We start from the raw sequence: 25444 nt of genomic DNA on the forward strand, positions 1-25444 counted from the left end.
CACTGCTTGAAATGAAAAGGCTGAACAAAGAAAGCCAAATCCTCAGCCCTCCAGACTAATAGAGCTGTGCAGATATGCCCCAGCCAAGCATCAAAAGCTGAGCATTTATGCACATGGTAAAATGAATAAAACAGGATTAGCTAAGCCGAGGCTTTCCCCGGAGGGATGAAAACAACAATGTATGACATTCTGTCTGTGACCCACAAACACTGGAAAATTATGACTCCATGTTAGGATCATATTGGAGCAACACCTGGTCTGTGAACATCTTAAAGAAAATTACCTCTGATCAGTTTGAAGTCAATTTTTTAAAAACTGCTCCCTTTCAAAGTGCAGATCGTATTGTGAATCAGTTCAGCTGCCCGAAACACATTGGTTTGGTTTTTGTCATGCATCACTGTATTCTAAACAAGGTAGTCACTCACAGACTTTCCAGCCCAAAAGCTAGTAACGTAAAAGCTATTAAATCCTAGTAACTTGGCAGTTGCAGAAAAGATGATGGGCAATTGAATTCGACCCATTGCACATTAAAAACATTTCTCTCAAAAGGAAATTTTCTAAAGTGGCATGAGTTTACATTTATGCTTACCAGTGTTTTAGAAGCATAATAGGTTTTCATCTGCTTAAGTGCTTTCCTCTTCTTTCTGGTAACACACAAAGGGGGTGTTATTGTTAGTTATATTGTCCAGACCAAGATTTTGAGAATTTTGAAATATTAACATAAATCTGACAAGTCTGCGCAAAATCTAGGCAAAATCCACATTTTAAATATGTGCCTAATGATTCACAGAATCACAGAATACATGAGTCAGAAGGGGCCAAGAAGGCCATTGGGTCCAACCCCCTGCTATTGCAGGACACCAGTTACATCATCCTGATTCACTTACCTGCTAGCAGATGAAAGCTTTGAGTTCTGTTTTCATCTTTGCTAGCAGGACTGCCGTGGGAGGATGAGGCAAGCATCTCAGACAGCAGATGTGCGCTGAGGGAGCAGTAGTAACTTCCTACCTATTTGTGGTGGTAAGTGGAATGTGTATGAGCAGTGGCATACACAGCATCCCTTGTCTCAAGGAACCAAATATCTTGGCCTGAGCCAGCCTGCTTGCAGCTGTTTTCAGCCCACTAGCAATTGCCTCCTTCCTGAAAACCAGGGAATGATTTTTCCAGGCAGCAAATGGAAGGATAAGCCTCCCTCTTTCAGTTTCAGTGTTTCTATGCCAAATATGAACGAAGTCTGAACCTAGCAACCTCCAAGAAGTGAAAAGGGAATGCAAATATGAAGCACATACTTCTTGCTTACTACTACAGAATAATCTGCTTACATTCTGTAATGAAGAATCATCACAACAATGGCCAGGATTATTAGTAATAGCAACGCTGCAGATCCAGCGATGAAAAATATATGATGCTTATAATCGAAAGCAGCTAAAAAGAAAAGAAGGTAAATATTATCAGTATGACTCAAAAATGCAATTTTCCAATAAGTTTATTTCTTTATTGAATTTTCATCCTACTATTCCACCAAAAATATCACATAAGATGGCTAACAATTTTTTAAAAATATTAAGAATTAAACGCTAACCAAATATTGACACAACAATTAACGATATAGACAGCACTCAGGCAGTTAATATGCCCTGAGCCAATGCTCAAATATGTGTCAGTTTTGTGTGTGTAGGGGGGGGGTGTTGTGTGTGCATCTGTGTGTGTGTGTGTGTGTGTGTGTGTGTGTGTGTGTGTGTGAGAGAGAGAGAGAGAGAGAGAGAGAGAGAGAGAGAGAGAGAGAGAGAGAGAGATGCAGTTACACCCACAAATCGTATTTTTAATTTCTTGAATTTTTGTGTCCTTTTCAGCTCCACTTCCAATTTTAACTGGAATTGCTGAAACTCAAGTCAAGTAAAAACTAGTAAATGTTAGAAATTTCCAACAACTGTGAGACGATAATGAAGTAATTCAGTCACTTCACCTGGTCTAACAAATTGCAACATGGTAAGCTAGTATAATGAGCCTAAGCTGCAAAGAACTCCAAAATAGCATGACTCTGATGTCTAACTTGAAGAGCTTAGTTCTGGTTCAGTGGGTTACATCCCAAGACAATGTCAGGAAATCAGGCTAGAGACAATGGCTTACCTTAGACAATTAGCTGCCATTCTCTCTGGAATGCCAAACATGCAACCATGAAGTGCTTGTTCTAGAGGAACCATGAACAAGTCAATAGCTGGCAGTTGAGGCTATGTACACAACAGGACACTTGGTGGAACTGCAGTGGATTGGCCTTTCAGAAGATCTTTCTTGTTGTTGTGTGTCTGGGAAACCCTCTTAACCAGTTTCTCCCAATACCCAGAATGGTTATGTGGGATGCAAAACAGTACCTGGGGTTTCAACACAGTTAATAAATGCTGTTGCCACTGTAGGTGTTTTGTTGTGCAATATACCTTTAGAAAAAGAAAGAAGCTGCACTGCATCCTTTGTCTATGGTGAATGCTTATAATAGAAACTGTTGGGAGAATTTCTCCAGGTCACACTAATTGTCATTGTCCCTCCAATTTCTGTACCTACAAATATAGCAGAGAATTTCAAGAAAACACTTTTGCACACCTCTATAACTGAAATAAGTAAATTGTTGTGGTATGTGAGTAACTATAGCTCTGTGTTCTTCTGTGATCTCCCTATCCTACCCTACTCATTCTGAAGAGCCTCTCATTGACCTTAGAACTTTGCAGTATAGTACTTTGGCAATGAACAAAGTCACATTGAAGGCAAGGAGGGCAGTGTCCTTCAGAATATTAGTCCTCTATCACTGATAGGATTCAAAATATGCTCACCATCTCAGCCTCATTTGAACAGATTTTAGACAAAGAACACATCTCATGCCCACTCAGTATCCATAACACCCACAAAGGAAAAACAACCTCCTTGCCCAGATTGTCATGTTGGAAGAGAGCAAGATATTGAGCATTTTAGGACTTCATACTGAGGACAAATAATAAAGCCTGCACTTTTATTAAGAGATGGTATCTGAAGTCTGGTTCAAAATAGAAACTTCCACAGCCATCCACACCTTCATAAAGGTTAGCTTTTCTTCTTTTCAAAAATGACTAAGAGGAGACATGCTCTGAAATACTCTATCCTACACCTTATATGTAGAGATCACAATCTCTATGATTTAGGGAGGATAACACCACTGCCAAAAGGCCTTATCATAGTCATACTCAGAAAAGCTAGGTAAAGCAGATTATTAATGTTCACCTCCTGCAGTCTCAGAAATAAGGGCAAGGAACAGTGAACATTGATCTCCTCAAGGTCATGTTAGTGAATGCAGCATCTGAATGCTTTGCGGCCACAGCAGCTCAAATCACCCAATTCTGGGAGAAGGCAGCAGGATAGCGGTGCAAATGACTTGAGAGTTTCAAGGCTACCTAGTGAAGGTTCTCAGACAGAGTGCAAGAACCAACCCAGCTAGAAAAAGGAAGAAACTTTCAGAAGGCGGGGGAAGGAGATTGAGAAGGCATTCCTTCACCTTGTAAAGAGGTGACAAGCAAAGTGTGCAGAGCAGTTACGAACCCTCCAATGTTCCCACTGCCTGACCCTCAAGCAGCAGGAGTCTCTCTGGATGGTGGGGTCATCATCTTTTTCCAAAGGGAGGGAAGAAGGGACTGTTTCAGTTGGGATAAGGGTTTTCACATGGGCAGGTGCTTCTCACATCTCAAAGAGAATGCTACTTTGTTATTCTCTTTTATAACATGTTGAGCACCAGTGAATTAACAGTGCTTCTAAGGTCTCCTTTAAGTCTGTTGGAGAGGAAAACTAGGCAGGAAAAAACATGCTCATAGAAGAACAAAAGTCTCCGGGCACTCTCATAGTCTGGGTATTGACTGATGGCCCCCTTCCTCAAGTCTAGCTTAATTATCAACAGTAAAGTAATGCCTGTAACTTCCAAGAAACAAGATGTAAAAGTCAGAGACTCATGACTTGTCTCATATCTGCTGCATCTTTGGGACGGTGGGCAGGGAAGGAGGGGCGATAAGATGATAGAACATGAGACGTGTTTTGCAGCTTGGTTTTATTTCTGAATTCTCACGGAAAATGCAGTCATTTTATACTGCTGTTTCTTCTACACAGGATTCCAAAAATGTTGTGGGTGAATGGCTTCAACCTTCACTGACCTGACTTCAGGCCTCTGGTAGAAATGTTGACAGACTCGACAGTTACAACACACTAAAACCTAACAAGTGGTTATGCTTGTTATGTGCCTTGCTACAGAGAGGTTAACAGTGTTTCCTAAGTGTATAGACAGCATAGGAACAGGTGTGTGACAGTGAAAAACCACAGAGGAACATTCAAGACCAAGCAAAGGAGCTTTGGGCCCAAACAGAGGTCATAGTTCTGATGTGGTTTTCTCCCAGATGTTTGTTTTTCAATTAAAATATGCCACAAGAAGAGTTTTCAAACATTCTACCTTTTTTGCCTGGATTTCTGCTCTCTCCCATGCCTATCACTCAGTTGGAAGCACTCAGTGTTACATCAGACATCCAAGCATTATCTGCGGACCTGGAGAACATGCCACTTAATGTGGCACAACCTTAATGATAAGTGTTTTTGAAGAGCTTGTGTTCAAAATACAGAAATATATTTTTCTTCCTTTCAGGATAATCAACCTTACCAGCAATCTTTCATCAGCCACACTGAGAAATATACTTGTATGGTCCTTGAAGCCAAATCTAGATATTGCTAAATACAGTGCATTGCAGAAGCCTTGACCACCTGCATCCTTTGATTTTTCTACATTGTTTTGTGTTACACTCTAGAATTAAAATGTATTGAATTGGTATTGTAAGCTTGCAATTCCAGACTGTAATACAACAAAACATGGACAAGTTAAGGGGTGTGCGAATATTTTTGCAAAGCCAAATTGCCGGCTGAAATCCACAGTCTCCAAAGTAGCAGTTTCAGAAAAGACACATACTGTTCCATATAAAATAAAGCTGTGAGATTTGCTTCAAAAAGCTCCCCAAAATCCCCAGTTTCACATGTATGCTGTTTGGAGTCTGACTTCATTAATCTAGGTATAAAGGGCACAATTGGGACCTGGAAGGATGGAGACCAACAGTGGAATATGGTCATTTCCAAATACAAACTTCATAGGAAGTACAGGAAATGACATTAAATAGAGATGTCAGTCTGTGCATCAAAGAGTGCATAATGTCAAACAAATTTGAAACTTTAAAAGGTGTGGACCCTTAGGACCAATGTGGATGCTAATACCAGGTTCTGTAAGTAATTTTCTATTGAGGACACCTGTTATCCCTGTCTCCAAAATACTTTAAACTTCAGCTAGAAAATGAAATCAGGAAAATATCTAAAGGATGAAGTGTTGTAGTAAAGTGTGACCTCAATTACCCTTGCATTGCCTGGATAGAGGGCTGTTCCATCCAAAAAAAAGGTTAAATTTCTCAGTCTTCTAAATGACTCTACTTAGCACAGCTGGTCCTGGAACTGCCCAGGGGATTGAACTTGGACTTAAATCTAGGTGGTGCAGCCCAGGGTTAGGGTTAGGGTTAGGGTTAGGGTGAGATGTATCAGTGAACCAACTGGAGACCACAGTGCTAACAGGCTGAATTCATATGAAATCTGATGAAGTTGAATGGTTGGCAATTCAGGGCAAAGAAAATAATTTCTTCACATAGTACATCGCTAAATGATGGAATTTGCTGCCACAAGATATAGTGATGGCCACCGACTTGGACAGCTTTAGATAGGGATTATAGGCCATCAAAGGGAATTAGCCATGATGGTTAAATATTTTCTCCAGTATTAGAGACACTGTCCCTCTGTATGCAAGCTGCTGGGGAGAATGAGTGGAAGGTGCTGTTGTACTTGCATCCTGTTTGTGGTTTTAGCAGAGCCAGGGTGCTGGCCACTGTGTAAACAAAATGCTAAACTAGATAAGCTGATCTCCTTCCATTTTTAGCTGGGCTGCTTCCCTTCTTTCCCACTACTGGTGGAGAAGTGTACAGAAAATGTGAAAGGGAAATAAAAGGAGGGCATCGAGGAAGGAGGTGACATCAATGTAAACTAGGTGAAAGAACAGTGATAATTTTTCTGTTCACCTCTTCCAGGCAGTGAATAGAAGCCCAGTAAAAAAAAAACAAGATAAAATTACATACAGGCCTTTCAGAAAAGCCAGATTTCACATGAAATGAGACAGAACATAATGGATCCAAAACAAGGCTCAAGAGCCCTATGCATTCCTGAACAAAAGCTGTAACTTCGTGAGCATAGCTTTGCATATAGAAAGTCCCAGTTTCAATCTGTGGCATCTCCAAATAGTTAAAAGGATCTCAGGTATCAGAGCAAGATGGTGGTCTGACATCAGGTGGCATTACTGCCAGTTAGAATATACCATATCAGAATAGATGGACCATGAATCTGACCAGGTCTAAGGCAGCTGTCTATAACCTGGTCCTCTCCAAATGAGTTGAAGTACAACTAGTAGAATCTAACTTTGCTGGGAGTTTATGACTCTTCATTGTTTTAATGATTGTAATGTTATACTATTCTGAAACTTCTATTGCTCTATTTTTATTTTTAGTTACTTTGTTGTTGATGTTGTTTTGGTTTTATGGTTATAAATTAGCATGAGGCATTTGCCAGTTGCACTGTATGCAAATACCCAGCCCATCTGGAGGCCACTAGGCTGGGAATGCTGTCAAAAGTCCCATTCAGATATTATCTGCATTGCATCCAAGGAGCATCTAGAAGAGATGGTTATGGGGAAAGGTATTCATTAGAAAAATGCATGGTCACATCTGTTTTGAGCCGCCTATATTTCATTTATACTTCTCAAAAGACAAGTCTTAACATATCTTCATTGTGAGTTGTGTGTTCCACCACCATTCGAAAACACACATTTTGGTTTCTTTTTTCATATTTGGCTATCTATAAAAAAGTAGCTTCCAAAAACATCCCAAAGTGTCCTTTTTTCCACTAGTTAATTTTGAGACTGTCCTCCTTCATGGATCACTGCCTTGTCGTGGCGAAGGGGCTTGCGTACCTCAATGAAGCTATGAGCTATGCCATGCAGGACCACCCAAGACGGACAGGTCATAGCAGAGAGCTCTGACAAAATGTGATACACTGGAAAAGGAAATGGCAACCCACTCCAGTATGTTTGCCATGAAAACCCCATGGACAGTACCAAAAGGCAAAAAGATATGATGCCGGAAGATGAGCCCCTCAGGTCAGAAGGTGTCCAATGTGCTACTGGGGAAGAGCAGAAGGCTAGTACTAGTAGTGCCAGAAAGAATGAAGCGACTGGGTAAAAGCTGAAAGGACACTCAGTTACGGATGTACAGTGGTACCTCAGCTCACGAACGCCTCAGTTCACAACCAAATCGGGTTGCAAACAGAAATTTCTGAAAAAAATTTGCCTCAGGTCGTGAACTCCACATTGGGTGAAGATCGAGGGCGCACTGGGGGGGAGGGAGACAGGAGACCCCCTCAGAGCACCCGCAATCATGCCCACCTTTCCCCCAGCACATCCATGATCACGCCTGTCTCCCCAACAAGTGCACCCACGATAGCACCCCTCTCCCCACCCCAGCACACCCGCTTCAAATTTTTGTGATGTAAAAGAAATAGTTACAGAAGGGATTACCTTATTTACACTGGGGAAATTTGACTTGGCTCATGACCAATTTGGGTCACGACCAGAGTCCTGGAATGGATCAAGTTCCACTGTATCTGATGGTGAAAGGAAAGTCTGATGCTGCAAAGAACTATAGGAACCTGGAATGTAAGATCTATGAATCAAGGCAAGCTGGATGTTGTCAAACAAGAGATGACAAGACTGAACATTGACATCTTAGGAATCAGTGAACTAAATGGACAGGAATGGGTGAATTTAATTCAGATGACCATCAGGTATACTACTGCAGGCAAGAATCTCTCAGAAGAAATGGAGTAGCCTTCATAGTCAATAAAAGAGTAGGAAAAGCAGTACTGGAATACAATCTCCAAAATGACAGAATGATCTAAATTCGAATCTAAGGAAAACTATTCAACATCACAATAGTCCAAGTCTATGCCCCAACCACTGAGGCTGAAGTTGACTCGTTCTATGAACCAGGTGCTTACAACACCTTCTAGAAATAACACAAAAAATGACGTCCTTATCATCATGGGGGATTGGAATGATAAAGTAGGAAGCCAAAAGATAACTGGAATAACAGGCAAGTTTGGCAGGGCAAAGACTGGCAGAATTTTGTCAAATGAATATGCTGGTCATAGCAAACACTCTTTTCCAACAACCCAAGAAATGGACATGGACATCTACACATGGACATCACCAAATGGTCAACACAGAAATCAGATTAACTCTGTGCTCTGCAGCCAAAGATGGAGAAGCTCTATACAGTCAGTAAAAACTAGACCAGGAGCTGACCATGGCTCAGATCATGAGCTTCTTGTTGCACAATTTAGGCTTAAGTTGAAGAAAGTAGGGAAAAGCACTATGCCACTCAGGTATGACCTAAATCGTATCCCTGATGAATATACAGTAGAAGTGACAAATAGATTTAAGGAATTAGATCTGATAGAGTGCCTGAAGAACTATGGAAGGAGGTTCACAACATTGTACAAGAGGTAGCAACTAAAACCATCCCAAAGAAAAAGAAATGCAAGAAAGCAAAATGGCTGTGTGAGGAAGCTTTACAAATAGCAGAGGAAAGAAGGCAAGCGAAAGGCAAGGGAGAAAGAGAAAGATACACCCAACTGAATGCAGAATTCCAGAGAATAGCTAGAAGAGATAAGAACGCCTTCTTAAATGAACTGTGCAAAGAAATAGAAAAAAAACAATAGAATAGGGAGGACCAGAGATCTCTTCAAGAAAATTGGAGATATGAAGCGAACGTTTCATGCAAAGATGGGCATGATAAAGGACCAAAATGGCAGGGACTTAACAGAGGCAGAAGAGATTAAGAAGAGGTGGCAAGATTACACAGAAGAACTATAAAAGAAAGAGCGTAACGTCCCCGATAACCACAGTGGGGTGGTCGCTGACCTCGAGCCAGCCATCCTTGAATGTAAAGTCAAATGGGCCTTACTTAGGAAGTCTGAGCAACAACAAAGCTAGTGGAGGTGACAGTATTCCAGCTGAGCTAGTCAAAATCCTAAAAGATGATGCAGTAAAAGTGCTACACTCAATATGCCAGCAGATTTGGAAAACTCAACAGTGACCACAGGATTGGAGAAGGTCAGTTTACATTCCAATTCCAAAGAAGGGCACTGCCAAAGAATGTTCAAACTACCGCACCATTGCACTCATTTCACATGCTAGCAAAGGTGGAGGAAATCACGGGATAATCTGACCGAACACACTTAAGAGCCCAGTATCGGGCCTATGCTGTGGCAGTGAGGGCGGTGAAAAAGAGATTCGTTTCCACTTCCATTGCCTCCTCACAATGCCATCCAGAGGAGCTCTTTCGAGTGGTGCAAGGCCTGGTTCGTCCAGGTCCAAAGGAAGACCTGATTCCACCCTCAAAGGCCCGCTGTGATGACTTTGCCAGGCATTTCAGGGAGAAAATCGCTCAGATTCGTCACGAACTGGACACCACTATTGATTCAGAGGTTTCAGAGGAGACACCAACGCTGCCGTCTGGTCCAGATTTATTGGATGAATTTCAGTTACTGCGGCCCGATGACGTGGACAAGGTGCTTGGACGAGTACGTCCCACCACTTGCCTTTTGGACCCTTGGCCGTCTTGGTTAACAAATGATTCCAAGCACAGGATTGGAACCTGGATCTTGGAAGTGGTTAATGCTTCTCTGAGGGAGGGTCGGGTGCCTGCCCCTTTAAAGGAGGCAGTAGTCTGACCGGTCCTGAAGAAGGCGTCACTGGATCCAGAGATGGCCACTAATTATAGACCAGTGGCCAACATCCCGTTTCTGGGCAAGGTGTTAGAGCGGGTGGCGGCAGGACAACTCCAAGCACTCTTGGATGAAACTGATTATCTGGACCCATTGCAGTCCGGCTTCAGACCTGGGTACGGTACTGAATCTGCCTTGGTCGCCCTGTACGATGACCTGTGCAGGGACAAGGACAGGAGGAGTGCGTCCCTGTTGGTTCTCCTGGACCTCTCAGCGGCTTTCGATACCATCGACCATGGTATCCTTCTGGATGGGCCTCCGGGACTGGGGGTCGGAGGCACTGCTTTGCAGTGGTTCCACTCCTATCTCAATGGCCGGTTCCAGAAGGTGGTGCTGGGGGACTATGGCTCTGCGCCATGGCAGCTATGCCATGGAGTACCACAGGGGTCCATTTTGTCCCCTTTGCTGTTCAACATATACATGAAACCACTGGAAGAGGTCATCAGGAGGTGTGGGCTGCGGAACCATCAGTACGCTGATGATACCCAGCTCTACCTCTCGTTTTCCACCAACCCAGGTGAGGCAGTGGCTGTGCTGAACCGGTGCCTGCCCGAGGTAATGGGCTGGATGAGGGCCAATAAACTGAAGCTCAATCCAGGCAAGACGGAGGTCCTTTTGGTTGGCAGATCAGGCTTCGGAGAGGGTGAATTGAACCTTGTCCTGAACGGGGTTGCACTCCCTCTAAGGGACAAGGTCCGCAGCTTGGAAATGCTCCTCGACCCGGAGCTTTCACTGGAAGCTCAGGTGACAGCAGCGGCGAGGAGCGCTTTCCTCCAGCTTCGGCTGATTCATCAGCTGCGCCCCTATCTGGAGAATGACTGCCTTGCGACAGTGACACATGCGTTGGTGACTTCCCGTCTTGACTTCTGTAACGCGCTGTACGTGGGGCTACCCTTGAAGACGGTCCGGATACTTCAATTGGTTCAGAATAGAGCTGCCAGGCTGCTGACGGGGACTGGATGTTATGTTCACATGACTCCAGTTCTCTGTCAGCTTCACTGGCTTCCTATTGAAGTCCGGGCCCAATTCAAGGTGTTGGTGATGACCTATAAAGCCCTAAACGGCTTGGGTCCTGGTTACCTGAAGGAGCGCTTACATCCATATATGCCCAGCCGCCCCTTGAGATCGGCGGGAGAGGCTCTTCTCCGGGAGCCCTCCGTGGAAGAAGTTAGGAGGGTGGTTACTTGGAGGAGAGCTTTCTCAGTGGTGGCGCCTAAGTTATGGAATGCGCTCCCCAGAGAGGTCTGCCTGGCGCCGTCATTATTTGTTTTTCGGCGCCAGGAGAAGACCTTTTTATTTAAGCAGTATTTTAAATGTTAATATTATTGAATTTTATCTGGCCAGGGCGGCTTGTTTTATATTGTATGTTTTATATCGTATATTTGTATTTTATTTTAATGTATATATTTTAAAATGTTACTTTAATTTATTGTTGTAAGCCGCCCCGAGGCTTCAGCGAATGGGGCGGCATAAAAATGTTTTAATAAATAAAATAAATAAATAAAGTTATGCTCAAAATCCTACAAGCTAGGCTCCAGCGGTATGTGGACCGAGAACTACCAGAAGTGCAGGCAGGGTTTTGAAGAGGCAGAGGAACTAGAGAACAAATTGCCAACATACGCTGGATCATGGAGAAAGCTAGGGAGTTCCAGAAAAACATCTATTTCTGCTTCATTGACTATGCTAAAGCCTTTGATTGAGTGGATCACAACAAATTGTGGCAAGTTCTTAAAGAGATGGGAGTACTAGACCGTCTTATTTGTCTCTTGAGAAACCTATATGTGTGTCAAGAAGCAACAGTGAGAACTGGACACAGAACCACTGATTGGTTCAAAATTGAGAAAGGAGTTTGGCAAGGCTGTGTACTGTTGCCCTGCCTATTTAACTTATATGCAGAGCACATCATGAGAAAGGCGGGGCTAGATGAATCACAAGTTGGTATTAAGATTGCCAAGAGAAATATCAACAATTCCAGATATGCAGATGATACCATTCTAATGACAGAACGTGAAGAGGAACTAAAGAGCCTCTTGATGCTGGTGAAAGAAGAGAGTGCAGAAGTTGGCTTGAAACTCAACATTAAGAAAACTAAGATCATGTCATCCGGTTCTATCACTTCCTGACAAACAGATGGGAAAGAAAAGGAAGTAGTGACAGATTTTATTTTCTTGGGCTCCAAGATCACCGCAGATGGTGACTGCAGCCCAGAAATTAAAAGACACTTGCTCCTGGGGAGGAAAGCTATGGCAAATCTAGACAGCATACTAAAAAGCAGAGACATCACCCTGCCAGCAAAAGTGCATAAAGTTATAGTTATATTGGCTATGGTTTTCCCCGTTGCAATGTATGGCTGTGAAAGCTGGACCATAAGGAAAGCTGAGTGCCAAAGGATTGAGGCCTTTGAATTGTGGTGCTGGAGGAGACTCCTGCAAGTCCCTTGGACTGCAAGGCAATCAAACTGGTCAGTCCTAGAGGAGGTCAACCCTGACTGCTCTTTAAAAGGCCAGATACTGAAGATGAAACTCAAATACTTTGGCCACCTAATGAGAAGGAAGGACTCAATGGGGAAGACCCAAATGATAGGAGCAATTGAAGCAAAAGAAGAAGAGGACGGCGGAGAATGAGGTGGCTAGATGGAGTCACTGAAGCAGTTGGTGTGAGCTTAAGTAGAGTCTGGGAGATGGTGAACGACAGGAAGGCCTGGAGGAATGTTGTCTGTGGGGTCACGATGGGTTGGATGTGACTTTGCAACTAGCAACAAAAACAAGCAAGATTCACTGTTTTCTCCTTTGTCTTCCTCGTGCTTTTAAAATGAATATTTGGTAATAGTCAATGGGCAATTTTACATACATCTCAACAACAATAAAATGGTTAGTATGCCAATAAGCAGTGGTAGGACTTAATATTTCTTTTTCAGAGTTAACAGTATACTTTCATCAACTTACCTCTGCCAGTAACATTCAGTTCTATCCAGCCACTGGCATTGCGGCCATTTGCTCCAGTATAAGAACAGTGGTATTTTCCTGAGTCAGAAGCTGTAATATTCCAGAGTACAACTGAAGTATTATTTGTGTTCATGGCACAATCTGTCTTTGCACGATCTTGGTAATCGGAACCATAGATTGGCATATTAGAATTAACACAACAGACTATGAAGTCCATACGGTCTGGTCTGATCCTTTTCCATATCACTTGATTCACTGTTATGTTAGGTTCATACGAAAGTGTAAAGGTGACATTTTCCCCTGGTTTAGTATTTATCATATGAGGCAACGATGTGTGATTATCAAAATCCCCTGCAAAAAAAGAAGAAAAGTGGGGAGAGGGGAGTGAAAGAAGATATTTTAATTAAAAATTGTACATAATAATTATAATTGTTGACATATCAGACTGCCTCCACCCCTGGTAGGTCATGTCTTGGACAATGTAAAAGGTCAGTCATTACATTCCTCTGGAACAACAGGAAGCTAAAGAGCTATCTATAACCACCAAATCAGCTCATCTCAAAGAAATGAAGAAGTTAAATTAAAATTAGAGAAGCTATGAATAGTGTGTTTTCTTCCAAAAGTAATATATTCAGGATTCCCAAACATTTTGGGTCAATGGGATTATTTGAAATGTGTTATGGGTTTTCTCACATAATGGTTGTCATAGGCAGAGGGCTTGCCCAGTCTCAACATAGCTGCCATGGTGCCCCGTCAGTTGTTAAAAACCCATTTCCAGAAAACAAACTGGAGAGACTAAAAGAAAAACAAATTGCTCGAGAAGCCATATACAAGGCAGAAGTGTGACCTGCATTCCAATACACTAAACCACTCTATTGAACCCACAGTTTTCTGCTCCATTGAACAATAGGCAAACCAGTAGTGCTCAGAGAAACAGACACAAAGCACAGGTAAAACATCTCCTCTTGCCCTGTAGAATATTATCTGTGATACTTCAGGTTACCGTTCTTTTTTTTCTGGATGGCAGCACTTGTTTCAGAACACCATGTATATTTTCTGCGGGGCAGAGTAATTCTTGGGAATAAAAGATGGTGCTGGAGACTGGCACTTCGTAGCATGCCTGCCACCCAGATTAAAAACAAATCCCCAGGAACAATCAGAAAGAACAGGGACCCAAGTGAGCACAAAAGGATGGTGCTTGCTATGTGTCCTTATTGGTGCCTATGTTGTAAAGCCCAGGTTTGTGTAAACCAGGACACAAGATTTGAAATACAACTGTAATCACTATACATGTGGATGTTTAGTGTGAATAATCAAATGGACACATGGATCAATGGCTGAATAAAATAATTATACTCTTAAAAAGCATCACTTTTTAGAGAGTTTAGAATTTAACAAATAATAATATCTTGTATGTGTGTTAAATTTTTCTTCTGCCTTTTTGATAAGGCAGCAAACAGCATGAAGTCACAAATGTAATCCAACATAATGTAAGAGTAATAAAATACAAAGTAAAGAAGTCAAGGCAGGAAAAATGTACCAATACATAGAAAATATTTTTCTTGCTGCTTCCAAAGTCGCTAGTCTGCACCCCACAGAAACTGCCTTCAAACAAACTACCATTTTTCCTCTCCCAAAATAGAATGAGGGTGTTGCCTCAATCATTTACCCAGTTCTTCCCACTTCCAGGTGTCATAACCTAGTCCAGCTGAGTGCAGCAGTTCTTTCAAATTGCTGTTCTTTCAAATTGTTGTGTTAAAGAAACAAATAGGATATGCCTCTGTAACAATATTCATCCCCAGCTAGCCCTTGACAATAAGATATTTTTAAAATCCTTTTTAAGGAGGATAGAGTGCCACAGTAGCTTGCCAGCTCTAGCCCCTGTGGTGTTGAACCTGTTGCTCTCATTTTGAGAGATCCTGGACTTTGGCCGCTGGTGAAGAGATGAGCTAACATTAAGCTGGATCTTCCAGCCAATTTATCCCTGTTATCAGGAAATTGGGAGGAATATGTTCCTAAATAATGAACCTCTCCATTCCTTAAAGTAATGCACATACAACATAAGGGAATATAGAAGCTTATATACTTCATAGCTCTGTGGTTAAGAGCAGGTTATCACTGAATAATATCATAAAATAGATTTTGAAGTCCTTAAATTGTGTTAACCTGGAAAGAGTGCTTGATAGTATACACCATGTAGCACATGTTGCCAGACCATGCAGTTTATTTCTAAAGCCAAAAGTCAGACATTCAGAATTTTATGCTTGGATCTATGTAACTGAGATCAGTAGAAATGATTGTTCCTCATCCTGAAATCTGATCACAGAAGTCCTTATCAGACAGCTTACAGGAATGTGCACCCATAAATAGCTAGTCCAACAACCAGTACTATATCGGCCTTCAAATGCAGCTGGCCTTTTATTCTGCAGATAGCAGGACTGTGAAGCAGCTGTAGGAATAAGATTAGGTTCTCCTGTGGAAGCACCTTGTATCCCCCACAGCTTTCCTGCTCTGTTCCATTCATAGATCCTCCTGGAACTGCTTTTGCAGCTAGTAAGGATACACGGAGGGTGACTCTACAGCAAGCCAGGTTTTCTTTACCATGAATTGCTATCCATGTGACAACATGCTCAATTGTTCCTGCTCAAATGGCTAAACAACCCCGGGCAAGCTGTTGCTGGATTATTTACTGTGATATGTGAATCAAAAATTATGGCTTGTCTCCATTGCTGCAAGCCAGAGTTAAAAATCAGCAAGTGGGCAGCATTCACCAGCACCTTGTCACATTCATGACAACCCATAGTTCAATGCAACGCAACACAACACAATGCAAAACAGGCTTGTTGTGATAAAAATGCAACCAATACAACTAGTGAGGGATATTATAAAATGGGGGGGGGGGTTATTCATTGGTGTATTAGAGCTTAGATTTTTTTTTTTCCAGCAGAACATACTGATAAAACTTCAAAATATTCATGTCACTTGTTCATTTTTCAATTGAAAGTATGTATGTCATTTTTATGTCTATCTATTACAAGTTTTACTGTTGCCAGATTTATTGCTTCTTAAGATACAGACTGGCTCTTCAATTTCCCTTCCATCATGTAACAACCTCATTTCTATCATTTTAGGCTGCCTTTGAGTGGAATGTAACAATTACAGTGATTTGAAATGCTGACACATTGCATATAAACTGTAGCTTCATTTTTTTTTTAAATAACAATGCCTACTGGAAAATTAGATGGGCATACTACCTGTGGTACTTCGATTTCCTACATGGTAATTGAGATTTGACCGTCTTTAACACTTCAGGTCTATTTCATGTCACCAAGTTCTATCATTATTCCAACAGAATTATACCTGCCACCAGGTATATATTACTTACAGGGTATGGTGCAGGGCTTTGTAAAGCATGCTGTACTGGCTAGTCAGAGTTGGGAAAATACTTATTTACAATTCCAATTAGGCCATTCATTTGTTCATTCATTCATTCATCTTATATTTTGCTATTAACTAGTCTGAGGAATTTTGAAGCATATTACATTTCACATTAAAATGACATCACATATTAAATCACACAAGAACAACATACAGTAAAATAGACAATATGCAGCTCGTGCAGAGTTGCAAGCAGTTTAAGACACCACAGAAGACTTCGAGGCTAACAGTCTCCTGGGGCCACAGGGCAATGGCAAATTCAGCCTGTTATCTATTATGCAAAGGACTAGAGGTTACCGAGAATTTTGCTTCCTCCACTTCAGCAAAGAATGCCAGGGTCCAGCTAGCTAAGGGACCAATAGCTACAGAGTAGAGAACCATTTTTACCATCCTTCCTGTGAAAACCTGCTGAAGACCTGCCCTGTGGCTGCTGAAGCAGAGTGGAGATCAGTCAGGTGCCAGGCACTGGTCTTTTCTCCATCCAAGCAAGAATTCCACCAAGGCAAATGATCCATCTGTCCTAAACCAAATCTGAATCATAATTCTAAAAATGTAAACTCTTCTCTCTCACCCTCTCTAACGGATGTGCTCATCTACATTTCCTTTCACTTTGTAAAAACTTGATAGATATACCGCATTTGATCCATAGGCATTTCAGAAATAACAGTTATTGGTAGCAGTAATAATTAATGTGCATCTATGGCAGGATCCAAGTATCACAGTGACAATAAATCAGTTTGCACATTATAGTTGCATTCTAATTCTTGCAGAATTCCTTGAAAGAAGCAAGTACTTTTCTATTACTTTGGGGAAATTCTTTACCACCACTACAGCATGTGGGAAAACTGCTCCTTGATTGGCTGATCCTAACTATAGAGTTTCTCCTTTGTACCAAATGCTTACATTTCAGGGACTAATGAATGCCTTTCGTATGCTTCCGAGTTTCACAAGCTGGTGCTTTTCTGCTGAGAATACTTTAAAACCACCTAGCAGTCAGTAAAAGGGGCCTAGGAATTAGATGGGACCCTCAAGACTAATATTAAAAAAGTAATTTATTAAAGGAATATTTTGTACATAAGGGAGTATTAATATTTAATAATACTCACGGGGAGCCCTCCGTGAGAGAAATTAGGAGGGTGGCTACTCGGAGAAGGGCTTTCTCAGCGGTGGCGCCTAAGTTATGGAATGCGCTCCCCAGAGAGGTCCGCCTGGCGCCGTCGTTATTTGTTTTTCGGCGCCAGGCTAAGACCTTTTTATTTAAGCAACATTTTAAATGCTAAATACAATTGAATTTTATCTGGCCAGGGCGGCTTATTTTATAATGTGTGTTTTAATTAAGATTATTTTATATGGATTTTAACTTATTGTTTTATCTATGTTGTAAGCCGCCCCGAGGCTTCGGCGAATGGGGCGGCATAAAAATGTTTTAATAAATAAATAAATAAATAAAATTTAATTTGGGATTCTCAAATTAACTGCTTACTGTTGATATTTAAGGATTCAAAAAACAGCAATACTAATTCAAGCGCCTTAAGGACTTATTTTATCTCAGGCCAAATTCCCTAAACTTTCATGCTAGTTTAATACTCTCTCAGTTAGGTTCCTCTCTTGGGTACAGTCCTCCTTTGGCATCACAAAGCTCCATTTGTTGTATTTCTGGCTGACTGAACCATTTCTCTGGGTTTTAATGCCCACTTGGGTAACCTTCTGGCAATAACCGAGGAATAGCACAGTCACCATCCCCAGTTCCTGCTCCTCACCAGCTTTGTATCATTATTTTACAAAGAATAGCTTCATTTTCAGGTCTTAGCTAGTACGTTCACTTTCTCCTTAGCTTTCACCTTTTACTACCAAACCTTCTCCCTGACACTTTCTCAGCAGACAGACTGACTTCTAGCTTCTAACTCCCTGTCAGAAATTATTTACCAGCTGCTCTTTTCCTCTTAGCTACAATCCCTGGCCAAGCAAAACTGAATTCATTTTATTTATTTTATTATGTATTCACTTAATCTATATGCTGCTACAATAGCTCATATCAGGGCTCTCTGAGCAGCTCACAATATTATTTTGTGAAATGAAATGAATATTCGATATTCATTAGATCTGGGTCCATCTAAAAATATTACAAGTAGTTATTTTTCACTCCCTTTTCAGAATACCAGCAGCTACAACTACTACTAGCTAACTACTAAAGCAGGCCTTCAGCATAGTACACACATAATAGACTTTCAGAGGCCACATAGAGTATTAACAGAACAATGGCAGTTATACAAGACGTATTTCTTCACAATAACTGTTGTACAAATGGGCAGAAGGAAGGTGGACTGAGAAACAGATGGCTAAGTCCCTTCAGGGATATAAAGGTCAGAGTAATGATGGTAATCTAGGTCTTCCAATTAGCAAGGTTTACAGCCTAATCCAAACTCCCTGAGTCAATAATAAAAAAAAGAAAATTTTCTCTTAATGTTAAAGTACAATCCAAAATGCTAAACTCCAAACAATGTTAAAATCTGTACCCTTCTCCATTGGTTTCACTCTTTGTCCTAATTTGGAGAAAAAATTCTTATGATACATCTGACATTTTCTTGTGGTCAAGACTCAAACTTTAGCAATTTTCATTGGAGTGTATTTTGGTAATTACTTGACAGGAATGCAGAATGCTTCATTCTGTGCCTTTGACTTATTTACATAATAGATAAATAAACCACTCAACATATGTATTAAGCTTTTCTGAAATAAGACAATGAAGCTTTCTTCAGAAAGACTCAGCATCTAGAATAGTTTTTCCCAACTTTGTGTTCCAGATGCATTGGACTACAATGGTTATCATCTCAGCCACCACACCCAATTACTATGCTGACTGGGGCAACTTAGACCAAAAATCACCAGATAACAGACTGCCCATTTCATCATCAGTAACTTACATGCAACACCTTCCATAATTGTTACTAGCAGATGGAATGCATAACTAGTGTAATAGCTGGTATAACAACAAACAAACAAACAAACAAATGGTTTAGTAGTGCTATTTTTCTTTTATAGCTACAATATTTTGGACTGACACAGGGAGAGAATTATTACACATCTAGTCATGGATTCTGTTGGATTCAGTCAGATTTTACCATGAACTATCAACATTTTCTGAATCACTGGCTAATAATACTGAAAGAAAAAACTCCCACATGCTAGTCATGAAAATAAAAAAGATGAATATCCTGTGCTTCTCATTATACAAAATGTACTCATTTTTAAATTGGCAGTTTTAAATTTTCATTATTAAAAGGGTATGGAAAACTAATGTACTTCATATTTAATATTTCTGGCTGAATGCAGCAGACAAACAGAAGACCCTCAAAATGTAGAGGTCCTTGATTATTTTACAGACCAGTATAACCACAGTGGTATCTTAAACTGAAACATATGTGACATAAATATATTGAAATACTGATTTTCATTTTCATCTTAAAGTCTCAGGATATAACTAAATGATACACTCCAATATATGTAAGTCCAATTACTATTTTTGTGTGCTCCCTTGTGATGAAGCAATTCAGATTAATTAGAAACCATTTAATGCCAGTCCCCACAAATCACCTCTATTCTGTGACTCTTCTCCAGGCACCTTCCCTCATAAGGAGTTCCCAATGTATGTTTATCCTTGTAAGCATGAATTCAGAATCACAGAGCGAGAGAAGAAAGGAAGAGACTTGCCCAGGAGTGGGGGGGGGGGGTGATATGGAGTATACAACTGATAGGCAGGGAAATATTAAATATTTAACTAAATGGCTCACTTCTAAGTTTGGTTTTTTTTAGTAATTTTTTTCAATCTGTCACACGCATTTGTATTCTTTCTTTCTTTTCTTCTTTAAATAGATATACAACCCAACAGACAGACATCTCAGAATGATTTAAAATCATGAAAAGACCTCAAACAACAATGGCATTACAAGAAAAAATACAACTATGAAAATCTCAAAATATTATAATATCCAAACATTTAAAATGCTAACACTATGAAATGGATATCTTAATAAGTAGGGCACCATCTTAGAAATTAAAAGTCTCTAGGAAGAGGAAAGTCTTGGCCTGGTGTCTGAACTTTCACAGCAAAGATGACTGATTTCCTTGGGACCTGCACTGAACAGAGATCAGGGGATACCACCATTGCATGGTGGAAGCCAGAAAGAACATTTTAAGATGGTGTTAGCCATCACAGAAGAACAAATAGGGGAGTGCATTATTTTATGTAGACTGGTTTGACTGTCAGCAACAACCATTTGAATTGCACCTAGAAACCAACTTGCAGTTAGTGCAGCTTACTGTTTGTTCAAAAAAGCCAGGCCCAATAATTAGGCTTGTTCCCTTTATTCTGCTATACTTGACATTTCTGGAGCATTTTCAGAGGTAGTCCCATATCTAATGCACTGTAGTAGGAACTGCAGGAATTGAGTAGTGTGTCAGAAATTGCAGACAGGCTGTCCGTGTCCATACAGAAACACTCTGGTATATCAATGAAAGCTGATAAAAAGCAGTTCACACCTCTGAAAACTTTGAGCCTCAAGTGGTGGAGTTTGGTCAATAAGAACTCCCCAGACTGTGACCATTCTCTTCCTTGAGGGGAGAGTGCAAACATATTTCAAGAAAGTTTAAGGTCAATTTACACAATAAGGAAACCACCTTCTGTTAGAATCTCTATCTCACTTAGATTCAGTTTCATTTTATTGGCCCTCATTCATCTCTTTACTGGACCTAAATATTGGTTGAAGATAGCTCCTGCTTCATCCATATTTGAGGAAAAGGAGAAAGAATATTTATTTCCTGCCCCTGCCCTTTCTTCCTCCTCCTTTCAATCTTCTCCTCACAACAACCCTGTGAGACAGGTTGGGCTGAGAATCTGTGACTGGCTCAAAGTCATCCCCTTAGCTCCATGGCCCAGTGGGAACTAGAACTCAGAACTCAAATCTCCTGAGTTCCAGGACTGCACTCTTAACCAATATGCTGCATGTTACTAATATGTAATATGTAGCTGGGCCTTCAGTGTAGGTGGTAATGTAATTGCAAGTGAACAGTCCAATGGAAATGCAGCATTGCACTAGAAACAAGTTGCTTTATGGCATTGTAGAGAGGGAAGTTTCCCTAGGTTGAAGGTCATCTAGGCCAAATACCCTGTTCAGTGGAGGAAATAATAAGATATGTCTTTTAGTGAGGAGTTCAAACTGATTGTCAGGGAAAGAATTCCCTTTTCCTTCACACCTTCTCTGCTTCTAAATGCCTTCAATGGACAGTTTCTAAGAAAGATCCATCAGTGGCTGCTGAATAATGGGTGGTTTGTCTCTGGGCCATTCTCATGTCAGTATCTGGGGGCATGGGGACATTTTATTTAAGCTGTATTCCTTACGATACCTGCTTTTGTTTTAACCATAAAAGTTAATCACTGTATTCAAAACCTCTCTCCCCATTTCTCTATCCAGCAGGTCAAGGCAAAAGGCTTTGTAAACATAGTCCTTTATTGAGCTAGCCTAGTTTTGCAATATTAAGTGCATGATGATAAAGTCATTAACTGGTAGCACCTATCTTTTTGATTGGTGGAGTTAACTCTTACTCTTGTCAGGAACTGATTCCAAACTGAATGCCCTGCTCCCTTAATCTCCAAAAGGGATTGGTTCCACCATCAGGAATGTCCATGCTATTTGTGGGCCAGATGGTGGAAAAACTGGGAATTACTTAAATGGTCTGCTTGCTTGGCTTGCCAATGAACCATTGGGCTAAAGACCTCACCTTCCTTGTGCCACAGTATTATCTCCCCACAAGATCCAAACCAGAGGCAGTCTTGTTCTCATGAGCTGCTTAGTTAATCTCACTCATTAACCTTTTCAGTAACACATTCCAATCCTTCCTATGCTTTGTCTAGTTTCCTCAGAGTCTGAGCTTTGGAATGCTATATTTGAGAGAAACAGGCCCAGTCCTACAATCACTCCTATTGTGAGACATTTACAGTTTGCACTTACGAGTAATGTTTAAAAGCTGGTAATAAAAACCATTCAATTTACCTGACTGAACAACTTCTATTCTCTTTTCCCAGAGTCCATGTGGAAAGGTCTGAAAAGAACATAGATAAAAGCCAGTATCTTCCTCGGTAGCATTGCTAAAAACCAGTGACTTGTTGCTTAGGGTTGTATTACTAACATGGACTTTGAATTTATATCTGCTTTCAACATGCAATTGATAAGGGATTTTGAAGACTGCAATTTTCTCTTTGTCATTGTCCTTTTCCTTAATCCAAGACATCTGGGATATAATCGCAGTCTTTGGATAGGCGCATTCAAGAGTCATAGCATTGACGAGTTTTATAGTTGAGTCCACGTATTTTCTTTTCACTGAGACAGAAACACAACCTAAAAAGAGACCCAAATAACATTAACTTCATTAAACACCAAACCACGATCACAAAACTCTCACTTGCACATCTCCTGATCAAGCAGTGCTTCCAGTGATTCCCCCCCCCCCCCCCCCCCCGTTACAGTGTAAAGATAAACCTAGCAAAACAAGCCTAGACATGATATAATTACTTGTAAGAAAGGGTTATTTAGCATAAGTTCAGCTGCAGTCTTATACACACTTATGCACAGCAGTGAACCCCTAATTGTATTTACTTTCAAGAAAATGTACACAGTATTGCATATAGAAACAAAATCTATACTTGTACCTTTACCCTGAATTAATTTCTTAGAAATGCATCCAACTGACTTCAATGGAACTTACTACCAGTTATGAGTGCAAGGATCAGCATGTAAAAAGATTAAAGTAAAAGATTATCCTAATATATCCGGTAAGAAATTTATCTTACTTTTATATGATTGTAGAACAGCAATAAAGAAGAAAGCTAGGTAATCCATCTCCAACAGTACTAAAAAGACATATGATAAAACTTCATGCAAGTTTCAGCTATTTCCTGACCATATGATGTCACTGATGATATTTTTATCCTCCTGACATGAGTAAGCAACAGAAAACATGTTGTTTCTCTTCTGGGAACTGCAGGCATATATTTCTGAAGTAGTTACACTACACGAAGAACTAATTCAACAGTGTTCTAGCTATAAAAACAGAGTCTGTGTATGTGCAATGTCTTGCAATTCTTGTGCAGTCCTAAGGTGCTTTTTTTTTTTTTTTGCAATGCAGCACTTTGCATGTCTATTCAGAAGTAAGTTCCACTGAGTTCAGTTGGAATTACTGCCAGTGAAGCGGGTACAACACTGCATCCCTAGGTTACTTTCCTACTTACCCCAGTTGTTCAGGTCCTTTTCAATGCTATCCAGCACAACTCCGTATTCTTCATCCCATACTGAAGCTAAGCCAGTGTGTAATTTATTCCTCCTTGTCTTTGATTCCATGTCCCCACATCCTACTTTTGGCTCCCCTGCATCACATTTTAGATGTTAAGCTTCTCAGAGCACAGACCTGTCTTTCATTGCTACTCTGCAAAGCAGCACACTGTTCATACTGAGACACATGTAGCCTTACCTCCATTTTATCTCATGTCAACTGACTTGGCTGAGAGTCAGAGAGCTTCAAGGCAGAGCAGATTGAATCAAAATCCATCCCCAAAATTATAAATGAACATTTTCTCCTCAGGCAAGCAGACTTTCCTGCTATGGAAATCCGCTTTCCTTCCTCTTCCCTTGTATACTATTCCAGTGTTGTGCTAAGCGGGATGGCTTGCCACTCTAGCAGAGTAAAAAATAAATACCCTGATCCATTGAGTTGAATCAATAAAGCTCCAAAATATCATCTCAAGTGAGCAAGCAAGGCTGTCAGTGCACTGGAGACAAACATCTTCACAATGTAGCTTCAAAAGGAAAGGATGTCTTTTATAGAGCACTACTCTAATGAGGAAAAAAGGCTGTTTCAGGACTTTGAACCTGAAATTTAGCTTGATTCTGGAAAAAGCAAAAATAAAGGCAGCAACCAAACACAAATCTATACAAAAAGAACCTTGAATATCCCCTTCACCCAAATATGCAGAGACTATATAGCTAAAAACACAGCTTGCTTAGATTATTCAATCCCAGTTTATCTACAGACAAAACACATGGAAGGGCTTTCTTCTCTTCCCAGATCTCTCCATATTAAGTTCTTTCCTGCTGTATGATCATTCACCACATTTCTGTATGTACTCTCATAGGTAGGTATACTATATTTAGAATTCTAAGTATGTTTGCAATATAAGATAATACACATTTAACAAGATGCAATGGGTATTCTCTTGCCAGAGACCATTCTAGCCACTAAATTGTATGAGCCACTGTTCAGACACGGGGTCATTGTTGAAGCTGTGCTAATGGCCCTTTTTAAAAATCCTGACTTTTACTTACAAATTTTTACCAAATAAAGTGAGGGTGCTGTTCAAATCCGAAGAGTGGGTGGAGACCATAAACCTACTTTCTGCAGGGTATAGGACCTTTCTAAAACACATCTTGAGATTTAATTTGTTTGCAACTGTTAACAATTAATCAACTAATACCATTAATTAACATGGTAACTCTTGTAAACAAGTTACCATGAGGTTAAAGAGAAAATACAGTTGTGGTGGTTGCAGATGATTTTCAAATTCTTGTTAAATTCTTGATTTTCACATTCTTGTTTAAGCTTGTTAAATTTTAGTGACTCCTTCAGCCTACATTCACTTCTTGGAAATGAGACTAGTAAGGAAGAGCTATTTAAAAATTAGAATTTCCATGCTAAACCATGATAGCCACTCTGAGGGAGGCTTGAGGGGCAGGAATAAGGGGGAGGGCTTTCTCCATCGTGATCCCCCCACTATTGAATGACCTCCTTACTGAGGCCAACCTTGCCATCTTTTCCTCACCCGATTAGGATGATCATTTATGCCAAGGCTTTTAAATATGTATGTGGATATTGAAGGCTTGAGGGGATCATACATTCCATACATTCCATGTGTTTTGCAGGTTTGCTCTTCGTTATATTAGTTTTAGACGTGTTTCTCCTTTTTGTATTTTGTACTGGTTTTATGAACTGTTGTAAAGTACCCAGAAAGCTTCAGTTACTGGAAAGCATTGAATATATATATTCTATTCTATATATATTCTATTCTCCCACACACACACACACAC

General features: G+C 40.6%; 1 protein-coding gene across 1 annotated transcript in view; it reads right to left on the reverse strand.

Moving 5' to 3' along the window:
• Nucleotides 1–23704, reverse strand: part of CD226 (CD226 molecule) — a 29539-nt gene extending 5835 nt beyond the window's left edge. The window contains 6 exon segments of the mRNA XM_044426277.1: nt 590–644; nt 1323–1425; nt 12873–13223; nt 22361–22705; nt 23158–23361; nt 23596–23704. Of these exon segments, the coding sequence (XP_044282212.1) occupies nt 590–644; nt 1323–1425; nt 12873–13223; nt 22361–22705; nt 23158–23361; nt 23596–23704 (1167 nt within the window).
• Between the last annotated feature and the right edge of the window lie 1740 nt (nt 23705–25444).

Source organism: Varanus komodoensis, unplaced genomic scaffold, assembly GCF_004798865.1.
Source record: "Varanus komodoensis strain SLA01 unplaced genomic scaffold, ASM479886v1 scaffold17, whole genome shotgun sequence".
In the NCBI taxonomy this organism is placed as follows: Eukaryota; Metazoa; Chordata; class Lepidosauria; order Squamata; family Varanidae; genus Varanus; species Varanus komodoensis.